A 12,074-nucleotide genomic window follows, 5' to 3' on the forward strand; every position below is an offset into this window, starting at 1 on the left:
GAAACAAAGTTATGTGGTGGTTTGGGGGGCGGCCGGGCCCCGTCTCGAGTCCTCGCTTCAGGTCCTCGCCTCATCGCGCCCGAGGGGGAGACAACTTTTAGAAGCAGCGTGGCTCCGTGGAAAGAGCCCGGGCTTCGAAGTCACAGGTCATGGGTTCGAATCGCCCGGCTCTGCCACCTGTCAGCGGTGTGACTGTGCTTCTCTGTGCCTCACTTCCCTCATCTGTAAAACGGGGATTAACCGTGAGCCTCACGGGGGACAACCTGATGACCCCGTGTCTCCCCCAGCGCTTCGAACAGTGCTCGGCCCAGAGGAAGCGCTTAACAAATACCAACATTACTATCTCGCGGGAGCGCGCGCCGGCGCCAGACCCGCGCGCGCCCGGCTCGTTCCCTGCCCCCCCCCCTCCCCGCGGGCGCGCGCGCCGTGGGCGGGGCCGGGAGAAGGAAGGAGGTTGTGAGGAGGAGGAAGGGAGGAAGGAAGGGAGGAAGGAAGGGAGGCGGGTCCCGGCCCGAGGATTAGTTGGTTGGGGAGCGGAGGGGGAAGCCGGGGCCGCCGCCGAAGAAGAGGAGACAAAGCGGCGTCGGGGGGGAGGGCAGCCCCCGCAGCCCGCCGGGCCTAAACCACCACCGCTCCCCGGGGCCGGGACCCCCCCCTCCCGCCGACCCCCCGACCACCGCCTCGCCACAGAGCTCCCCGCCTTCGGGGCCCTTTTCTCCTCGCCGCGCCCGACCCCGGCCCCCGCCTCGATGAGGTTCGGATCCAAAATGATGCCGGTGAGTTGGGGCCCGGAAGGGGCGGCGGGCCGGTCCTGGGGGGGGGGGGGAGGGGAGAAGAAAGTGTGTGTGAGGCGGGGGGGGGATCGATCAATCGATCGGGGTTTGGGCGGGGGGGGGATCCCGGTCGCCTCGTCGGCGGTTTGGAAGCCCCCGAGAGACCCGGGACACTCCCCCCCCCCCCCCCCAGCCGCGCCCGGCGGTGCCGCCCGCCTCACAAACTTTTCCCTTTCGACTCCGAAGGCCGCACTTCTGCCCCCTCCTCGCCCCTTTCGCGGCGGGCGAGAAACCCGGGCCCTCGGGCCCCCCGCGGACCTGAATAAGAATAATAATGATGCCATTTGCTAAGCGCTTACTATGTGCCAAGCCCTGTTCTAAGCGCCGGCGGGGGATACAAGGTGATCAGGTTGTCCCAGGTGGGGCTCACCGTCTTAATCCCCATTTTCCAGATGAGGGAACTGAGGCCCAGTGAAGTGACTTGCCCCGAGTCACACAGCTGACAAGCGGTGGAGCTGGGATTAGAACCCATGACCTCTGACTCCCAAACCCGGGCTCTTTCCACTGAACCACGCTGCTTTTTGTTAAGCGCTTACTATGCGCCAAAGACAGTTCTAAGCGCTGGGGGGTAGATACGAGGTCATCAGATTGTCCCACATGGGGGTCACAGTCTTCATCCCCTTTTTACAGAGGAGGTAAATGAGGCCCAGTGAAGTGACTTGCCCAAAGTCACACAGCAGACAAGTGGCAGAGCCGGGATTAGAACCCATGACCTTCGGACTCCCAAACCCGGGCTCCTTCCACCAAGGCACACTGCTTCTCCAAACCACAAACACTCAGATGTCCCAGGGAGAAAAAAACCCAGCTGGAAATGGTCTGTGCCAAACTAATTTTGGGGTGCCTGGCCTTATGTCTATCCAAAAACAAGTGATACTTCTTCAGTGCTTAATATGAGCCAGACACTTTACTAAACGCTGGGGTATATGCAAGCAAATCGGGTTAGACACAGCCCCTTTCATTCAGTCGTATTTATTCAATCGTATTTACTTAGTCCCTGTCCCACATGGGGCTCACAGTCTTCATCCCCATTTTGTAGATGAGGCAACTGAGGCCCAGAGAAGTCTTTCCCGAGGTCACACAGCGGACAAGTAGTTGAGCGGGATTAGAACCCATGACCTACCCTAAGAGAAGCAGCGTGGCTCAGTGGAAAGAGCCCGGGCTTGGGAGTCAGAGGTCATGGAGTCTAATGCTGGCTCGGCCACTTGTCAGCTATGTGACTTTGGGCAAGTAACTTCACTTCTCTGTGTTTCAGTTCACTCATCTGGAAAATGGGGGTGAAGATGGTGAGTCCCACGTGGAACAACCTGATCACTTTGTATCCCCCCCCCAGCGCTTAGAACGGTGCTTTGCACAAAGTTAGCACTTAACAAATACCATCATTATTATGACCTCTTGACTCTGGGGCCGCTCTCTATCCACTGCTTCTCTATGTGCCAAACAGCATATTAAGCACTGGGATGGATATCCATGTACCCCCTTCTCTTTGTCCGTGGCCATCATTTATTGACGAGAATTTAGCCGAGGCGGGGGAGAATAAAGCTTTAGTTAGAGCTGTCGCCTCAAATTGTTAATGATTCCTAAAAACACAGATGAATAATAGACATGTAGTATTGGGGAGGGCTGAACTGAGTGGAAGGTCCTGGCACCAATTGAGGAGGGGGGATTCTATTTTCTTTTTTGCAAATTTCAAGAATCTTAAGAGGTGTAGTGGATTCAGCAGATTTCACCCCAGGTTGCTTGTGAAAGTTTCCTAATTATTTCAATGCCCTAATTGCGATGACTACGTAGAATATATTAAGTGATACTAATCAGGAGAGAGATTTTGGTGTACTGTGTCTATAAATAGTATAAAACCTCTTTATGATTTTATACATTGGGTGGGATTTTTACAGTACAGTGTAGTACTACTCTACACCCAGTAAGCGCTCAATAAATACAACTGAATTAATGATTTTTGTAGCTTCTGCTTGAAGGGAAATAATACCACCTTGCTGACACTGGTCAGCATAAGTCACTCAACTTGTCATCGGCAGTTCTTCTGAACAAATCTTCTTTCTTTGTAACTAGCTGTGTGTCTAGACGATTTGGGATATCTCATCTGTTGCAGATTTGAAACTTCTCATTTGTCAAGGAAGGAAATGTTCAGCTTATTGTCCGCACAAAAAGCCTCCTTTGGCATCAGTTTCAGTGTTGCCTGTGGTTATGAAAGGAGGTTTGTGGTTCAAGAACCAAAACTTTTTAGTAGAACGAAAGTTGGGGGGATCGGAGGGAGCCTGCATGACTGATTGTCCCATTGGTGCAAAAGTTTAATCCCTTTTAAGAATCTGTGAAAAGAGATCCCATGGCCTTGTTTCTTCCATGCCCCACGCAACTCTCTGGGTGCCTGGGAACCGCAAACAGAGAAATCCGAAGTGAATTGTGTTTTTATAAAAAGTACAAAGAAAATAATTGAAATGGCATGGGTTGTATTGTTTCCTCAACATGGTGGAAAGGCACCTTTTTGTTATTTAAAATTGAATCTAAGATTATTTCTTTCTCATAGCCCCTTTCCCCAGAGATTCATAGATTGTATATAAAAACATCATGTCACCCCTGAGATTTACCATAACTTGAATCCCGTGTTACACTTCTGAGGTAGTGTATGCTTCTTAAGGTAAAACTGGATATATTTCAAGTGTAGCAAACTTTTTTAAAAAAAGGTATTTAAGCACTTACAATGTGCCAGGCACTGAGCTAAGCACTGGGGTAAATGCAAGACAATTAGGTTGGACAGTCCATGTCCCATATGGGACTCACAGTCTTAATCCTCATTTTACAGATGAGGCAACTGAGGCCCAGAGAAATGAAGTGACTTGCCCAAGTTCACACCACAGACAAGTGGCCAAGCCTCCCAGTTCCTCTAACTCCCAGGCCTGTGCTCTTTCCACTAGGCCACACTGCTTCTCAAGGGTGCAAAAGTTTGAAGTGTCTAAGCTTTTAAAATGATTTCAGAACTATTTTAATAATCAGAGGTTAAACATCATTGAAGTTTGCTGGTAATTGGATCAAAATCCAGAAATTGAAGGTGATTTTAATAAGGTTTGGAAAAAAAGGCAGATTCCTGAAAACTATACTGTCATCAAACTGAGAAACTAGAGAAATGGGGAAAATGAGCAGGCACTGTAATAATAGGTATTCTAGTTATATTGAAGTATAATATTGTGCATACTTCTCTATCCCTTGCTCTACTCTATTTTGGCTTGGTGTGGAAAATGAGACTCTCGAAGCTCAGTGAGCCCCAAGGGCTTGTTACATCCCTCCAGACAACCAACAAGGCTTGGACTTCTCATCTGAGCATGGGTTTTGGCTTCTTAATAGTAGAGCCTTGGCTTCCAAGAGTTTGTGGGTACCACCAACCCATTTCACTATGTACTAAGAGACCAAGCAACACCTTTTGGAAATGAAGTCCGGGCCCCTAGGCTTGGATCGGGAATATCAGGCTTGAGGAAGGAACTGAATAGCTCAGGTTAACCCCAAGCGAGGCCCTGAGGGGCTCATAGTAACATTATTTATTGAGCAGTTAGTGGGTACGGTGCACTGTACTAAGTGCTTAAAGTGTAAAACAGGTGCCAATTACTCATTTGGGGAGCAGAGATTTTAGTGGGAATGAAGACTTGGAGGGGAAGAGCTAACAGGCCAGAAGACCCCATTTTAGATCTTTCAGACCTGACAGGAAACTCTGAAGTCCTGTACATTCAATTATTTTGATTTCTCTCTTCATAAGCATTTTTATGTCTGTCTTGTGGGCTGGGAATGTGCCTCTTCGTTGTTTACTTCCTAAGGGCTTAGTATAGTTCACTAAAGCCCGGTGGGAACTCAGTAAATGCAGTTATTATTACTCTTGTCAGAGACCTGAGATGAGTGAGGCTGGAAGTCCAACTCTAAAAGCTGTTGGGGACAACCAACTCCATTGCCCCCGCTGGAGCTGGCAGCTATAGAACAACTGAATAGATTTGGTAAATCTGGATCTGAAAATGTAGATATTTTAGAAACCATACCTTGTTTGCTTCTAGTTACTCTCTACTGGATTCCTAAATTACATTGATCCTTTTCCAGTACTTGGCATAGAGGGAGTGAGAGGAAGAAATGCACACTATTTATCAAATTGTTCTGCCTGCTAAGTCCCAGGAAAGGATGCTGGTAACTGGTGAGAGAGCATATTTCCATGGGACCCAAAAAAGAGCTGGGTATGCAAAAGCAGGATAAGTGAGATTATATTGCTGGGGGTTGGGAGTTGCCTTCCCGTGTTCTTCATCTTTCTGAGTGAAAGTGATCCCTGATGTCTTGGAAAATATTTTTCTCCTTTGGAAGATAGGTATTCTTGATCCAAGAGGGGTTATCCACAGACTTAGGAAACATTCTCACACAGCTTCAAATAACTCCTGGATAACATTTGATTGTCTCAGGAAGTGTATGTTCCCACAAATCTTCCATGTCCAGTATTCAGCACCTATGTGCAGCATTTAGGGAATATATAAAGTGTAAGACAGGGTTTCTGGCCTCTTTTTATGGTATTCAAGTGCTTACTATGTGCCAGGCACTGTACTAAGCACTGGGGTAGGTATAATTGGGTTGGTCACAGTCCATGTCCCACGTGGGGCTCATAGTCTTAATCCCTATTTTACAGATGAGGTAACTGAGGTACAGTGAAGTGTCTAGGCCCAGGTCCGTTTAGTACAGTGCCTGGCACAAAATAAAAGCTTAACAAATACCGTTAAAAAAAACTAAGTGCATAAGGCATTATACGAATCCTGGGGCAGCCAAATAGATGGCATAATTTAGGTTGGTGGGAGAATTTATTTGGGATTGCCTGATAGCAGAGATGGCTTGTTTGAAAGGTCTTTTAAGGATGGTTATAGAGGAAAGGGGAAAAGCCTGAAACTTGTCCTATTTGAATGGCATTTGGAGGGGTTGATGTGTAGCTCTATGTAAGAGACTGAAGAAGGAAGAGGTGAGAGATTTGCTGAAGGAAGTCTAACAATAGACTGTAAACAATAGTCCTACCAGGATTTATACCTTAAACCTTAAACCAAGGTAGGGCTTGTAAAGGTGAAGAAGAGGTGAAATACTAGTTTTTAAAAATCATGAATGTAGGAGGTTAGTGAAGGAGAAATCAAAGATGACCCAAGTATTTTTAATGTGTGGGTTGGGTGAATGGTAATGGGAGAGTTAGAAGAAAAGAAGACTTAGTGTTTTCAACTCAAATGCTTAATAGAAACACTTGAATTAACAGTATTGAATTTTTTTTCCATTTTCAATATCAAAGGGAAAGCATTCTGTAGCTCCCACATTTTGATTTCACCCAGTTTGGTATTGACAGAGATAGACAAGAAGAGAAGGCCTGTATAATAAGGTCATTTTAAAGTGTAGTGTCATAAACATGTGAAGGTGAAAACCTGACTGTTAATTTAATCATCCCTTTTTAAAAATGTGAGTTCTCTGCATCTGCTAACAAGTCAGGTTTTGGGATTAATTATACAGTGAAAATCATGCCAGTAACTTCTGCTTTTTTTTAATTGCTGCCTCCAAAAAAAGCACCTAACATTAGAAATTTCTAAGCAAACTGAGTCCAAAACATGGTCTCTCAGATTTGTATGGTTTAAGAACTTTCAATTCTTTAAGTAACCTGGCATTGTTAAACCACCAAATTATAGGATCAGCAGGAGCATTAAGTGATCATTTAGTCACCACTTTAACAGCTCAGTGTCTTCATTACCAGAGCTATGCCCCAACTCCAAACAAAGATCCTGGATTACTAGTATTCTACAGTTCTCTTTTACTTGTGAGGCAAGAGATGAGATATGTCCACTATTTTCTGCCGGGAAATGATGGTCCATAGACATGTGCCTGTCATTTGGGGAAAGGAAGTGACCATATTCAGTGGTATTTACTGAGCATTTATTGTGTGCATATGGATACAAAGGACTGAAGACTGTTTTGAAAATATTTGGGCTCCCACCCCCCACGTGTTTGCTGGTCTAGAACTGGCCTCAGTAAACATTTTTGTCCCACATGGGCACTTCTGCCCAGCGTGAACTCATTTTCAGCAAATTGTTGCTCTCTTATATTCATACAATTAAAGAGTAGCAAAAAGCTAATTAATAGCATCATTTAAATAAAATAACATGGAGGCAGCCAAACACTTGTTTTTGAATGAAAAATATGTCACTGAATCTTTGGTCTTGTAGGTTCAGATTTAATCTTTGGCCTTTCCAAAGTGAGATATTGTCTAGTGGGCATTATCTTAATTTCATGTTGTTCAAAGAACTTGCTATTATCTGTAGGCGGAATTGAGTAAATATCTTAAAACGTGCTTTGTGTAAAACCTAAAGTTTAGGTGACATTTTCCTTGAACTGCTTTGCTAAATCTAAAGTAATTGGAAAAGCGGAGATTTGTAAATCTGTTACAGTACTGGCTCCACCACTTGCCTGCTGGGTGATTTTTAGACGAGATGTTTAATTTCTCTGTGCCTCAGTTTCCTCCACTGTAAAAATGGGGATTCCAGCTAAAGAACTGATGGCATTTTTTAGCTCCTGGCATACAAAACAGATTTTATAGAATCTTGCTACCAGCTACTCTTAGTTTTATTCTCAAATAAAATAACGTTGTGCAGAATGGGTTTTATTTAAGAGAAGTACAAGCTCAAATAGGTTTTCCTGCAATTTTGCTTTTATTTTAGCTGCTGTTTCTTATTTTCAGTTTTCCTTGGAAGAACACCCTACTATTTTCACCAAAACCATATCTATCCCTGGACTTGGTTGTTTTAATGGCCTTATTCATAGGGGTGGGGTCTTTCAAAAAGAAAAAACCAGGCCACTGCACAGTGGGAGGTAGGTAACCAACGAAAACTGGTCAGACAAGTTTTTTTTAAGTGTATTTATTGTGAATATTGGAAGAAGCACATGAGTATTTGCTTTGAGAATGTACTCAGATTTGCTTCCCAACTAAACCAAAAATCAAGGTACATGCTGTTTTGTTTTTCGTAACAACATTTATTAAGTGCCTACTCTGTAGAGCACTGTGCTAGATGCTCGGGGAGTATACCATAGACACAAGATAGTCACCCTCAAGCATACTCTCCTGCAGGAGATGACTTTTAGAAGAGCTCTGAAGGAGGACTTGGTTAAGTGAAGCAGTGTTTTTGAACTATAAGCCAGAGGAGGAGGAAGTTGAAGGGAAAGACAGCTAGGGTTGGCTTGTTAGGAGAGGAATGAAGAGCACAAACTAGGTTGTAGTGGGAAAAGACACTAGGTAGGTGAAAGCCACTTCCAGGAGAGCCATTGGGCAGTTACTGGAAACTGCCTTTTAAAAAGTATATGGCCAACTGTTTATCAGGCTAAAGTGAGGAGGGACTGGATTCAGGGAGACTTAAAAGAAGCCTGTTGAGTATGTCACTTGGAAGAAGTGAGTCCTACCGCAATCAATCTCTGACCTCCCCAGGTTGTAGCCCTTCCAACTACCACTTCAGCACTTCAGTGCAATCTGTAGAGTACAGATCTGTCAACCTCCCCATAGCACTTTTGCAAATATCTTACATATTTTGTAACTTAGGCACTAACTTTTATACATATCCTCTCTTCCTATCTGTAAATTATTTTAGTATGTCTCCTCTGCTAGATTCTGAAGTTCATTAGGGTAGAGATCATGGATTTTGGGAAAGTGTTTTCTCCCTCCTAATCAGACCAAGTGTCCCATGTGAGACAGGGATTGTGTCCGTCCTGATTGTCATCTGCTACACCAGCACTTATTACAATACTTGTTAGGCAGTAAGTACTTAACAAATACCACGGTCATTATCACAACTGATAATTTGCTTTGCATTTCTTATGTGAAGTAGATTTGACTGTAAACTCCTTGAGGGCAGGGGTCATGTCCACTAGCTTTATTGTATTCTCCCAAAAAGGTTAGTTCAATGCGCTGCACACAGTAAGTGCTCAGCAACCTCCAGTGATTGAAGTATCTACCAAATTAAGAAGGGTGTCTTCTCTTAGAGGCTTTTCACGTGCTTTTCTGGCTTAGGTAGCCAGTTGAGCATGTGTTCTAAAGTCACATTTTAATGAGTGGAGCTCAGTTTTTTCATCTTTTAAACTTCAGCATGCTAACTTCTGCACTAGCAGCTTTCCAGGATTAAGTCAGGTCCATTTAAAAATTATGACTTTTTCCCCCGCTGCTCAAAATTGGTTTCACAGAAACTTTGTTCCTGCCTACTCAAAACTAGTCCTCCTGAACATTAGGTCAAAGTAAGTCAACCCCCTCCCACCTCTACCAAAAGGTTTATGTACACTGTGTTATTGGACCATTTCCCAATTCTCTGTTTGGCTTGTTTTTGTGAGAATGCAACTCTCAGGAAAGCTGACTTTTTTTTTTTTTAGCATTTCATGTGCTTTTATCAATGACTCTTCTCTTCAAATACAGCATTTCTTAAATCTTCCATTTTTGTGTTTTATTTCCACTTGATCTTAAAATAATTTGTATGAAGTTTGTCCCTTTTGTCCAGTTGGATCTCATCCAGATACCATTCTGTTTTGTGTATGCTGTCTCCATTTCTGGCTAGATAATTTCATCATCAGATCATCCTGTTGCGCCTTTGGCCTTCAGAGTGACCATGTAGTGGTGAGGAGTATATGTAGTCCATCTGTTAACCTGGCATTAGGCCATGTGTCCAGCCCATCTATACTTGCTTTCACAGATTGCCTGTAGTGCATCTGTCATTGCCATGTGTTGCTGTAGTTTCCAGTAAAGGCTGAAAAGACACAAAATGGTGGCTTTCTGGACTGTTTAGAGCCTGTCCCTTCCCAGTCCTCACCCCTTTCTTACCTTCTTCACCCCTTCTCTCCATCAAAATCTCTATCCTCTTTTCACCCCCATACTAGAAAATGAAAAACTGCTCCTGAATCCAGACCACAGTCAATCAGTGGTATTTACTGAGTGCTTACTGTGTGCAGATCACTGTACTAAGCGCTTGGGAGAGTACAGTTCAACCGAGTTGGTAGACACATTCCCTGCCAACAAGAAATTTACAGTCTACAGAGGGATTCAGACAATAAAAATAAGCTGTGGATAGTGGAAGTAGAGTATAAGAGTATTTAAATTAGTGCTGTGGAGTTGGGGTGAGTATCCAAATGGTTAAGGGGTACACAGCCAGGTGCATAGTTGATGCAGAGGGGAGGGTGGGTAGGGGAGATGAGGACTTAGGGAAGGCTTCTTGGAGTAGATGGGATTTTTAAGAGGGTTTTGAAGGTGAGGAGAGTGAAGGACTTTCAGAAATGGAGGAGGAGGAAGTTCCAGACCCAAGGAAGGACAAGGGCACGGGGTCAGCAGAGAGTAAGTAGGTTGAAATATTGAGTCGTGATAAAACACAGCAAGATTTTAGGCAGTCAGCCTAGGGACTGAACCCATTCTGACCTTAAATTATGCAGTGGAACAGACTCACAGCCCTTCTAACGGTGTTTACTGAACTGAGTCATTGTTGAGTTATTCTCATCCCTTAATGGATGGAGTTTTGGACTTTGAAGTGAGAAAGAGCAATGCAATACTTTCAGGGTATTAAGTAGCTACATCCAGGTTGTCAGAACTGAAGTGACCTGCCAATAGCCTGCTTAGTGTGGACAACTCATTAGCTTCAGTTGGGTTGAGCACACCATAACCTCAGTGTGGGTTAAACTGAACATGTTTATGACTGTAAATTCTGAAAAGAATGGTCCTTTAAGATTCCTTTGTTTCTAGCAGGAACTCATATGTAGCATAGAGAACCAGGGAGAACAATTGTGTTTCTCACAGTAATTTCCCCCAGGACTTGCCCTTGGGAATAACATTCATGCTTATCTGGTAAACTGGGACTCCGCCTCTTAGGGTTAAATGGCACTTGAGTCGTTAGATCAGTTTGGCGAGTTGTGACTTTTCTTATATATAGAGAAAAGATGACAATTTTGGATTAGGGTTTAATTTATTTCATGATTCTTCCTGTGGTGCCGCAGTGTTGACCAGCCAAATCCTTGAGATTTAGACCCAACAAGATGGAGGAACATAAATGCAATTTCATACAAGATGGAGAGAGAGGTGTCTGAGTGAACTCTTGCCACCTTGGGATTTTCCTTCTAAAAACCTCTCTTGCTTTTACATCCTCAGTTCGCCTGTAATGTGGGAGTTACTTTATCGAATGCATATGCTCTACTATTTCTCATGACGTAACCAGAAGGACATATTGTTGGAAGAATATTCCCCAGTTCCTTAGAGATGTGCCTCCCAAAATGTGTAACACACAGTGAGGGTACTCTATCGATTAATCAGTGGTATTTATTAAGTGTTTACTATGTGCCGAGCACTGTACTAAGCACTTGGGAGAGTACAATACAGCAGACTTAGCAGACACCTTCCCTGCCTATGGAATTTCTTAGGCTACATTAGATAGTTTTGAAACGATCAATTTTATCCGGGTGCCTGCTTAGTACTAAGCACTGTATTAAGTGCTTGAGAAAATACAACTGAAAAGACCTTCCTGCCCACAAAGAGCTTACAATATAATGGGCAATACAGACATATAAAACCATGTACAAATTGTGGTGACAGTAGGGAAAACAGGGATCAGAGTGAATATGCCAGGGTTGACTACTAGAAGATCAGAGTAAATAATTAAATGCACAATTGAATCTTCTAATGTAAGTGCTGAGGATTGGAATAAGTATATGAAGTCAGGCTGGCAGTTGGATTGATGTAACTGGGGGTGTTGAGAATTAATTGGGTTTTTAGAAGGGCTTTGAGCATGAGATTGAGAGAGAAGGAATTCCAGGCCTGGGGAAAAGTGTGAACAAGGGGTCGGGGATGGGAGAGTCTAGAATGGGGTACATTTAAAAAGTTGGCCTGGGAGGAGCAAAGCATTCAAGTTGGTAAGGAGTGAGTGAAGAGAGGTAATGACTGTAGAGAGCCTTGAAACCAGTGGCATGGAGTTTCTGTTTGATGCAGGAGATGGGCAGTTTTTGGAGGTTCTGGTGGAGTGGAGAAACTTATGCTGAAGATCAAGACCTACCATTATTCAACATTTTAAAAATGTATTTTGAAAGCCTTTCTTTAGAATGTGATGCAGTATTTTCGTTTCCTGAGAACATACAAGTTATGACGTAAATACTGTATCTTAATTGTGCTTGCTACAACTGCATTTATTGTTCTACTGTGTGCTAACATCGGTTATACTATTTACCCAA

At 44.0% G+C, this 12,074-nt stretch overlaps 1 protein-coding gene across 1 annotated transcript in view; it reads left to right on the forward strand.

Annotated features, from left to right (window-relative positions):
* Positions 1-667: 667 nt before the first annotated feature.
* Positions 668-12,074, forward strand: part of TP53BP2 (tumor protein p53 binding protein 2) — a 44,828-nt gene continuing 33,421 nt past the window's right edge. The window contains exon 1 of the mRNA XM_029047001.1: positions 668-776. Coding sequence (XP_028902834.1) covers positions 750-776 — 27 coding nt within the window. The 5' untranslated portion in view covers positions 668-749. The remainder of the gene's footprint in view (positions 777-12,074) is intronic.

This window comes from Ornithorhynchus anatinus, chromosome 19, assembly GCF_004115215.2.
Source record: "Ornithorhynchus anatinus isolate Pmale09 chromosome 19, mOrnAna1.pri.v4, whole genome shotgun sequence".
Lineage (NCBI taxonomy): Eukaryota > Metazoa > Chordata > Mammalia > Monotremata > Ornithorhynchidae > Ornithorhynchus > Ornithorhynchus anatinus.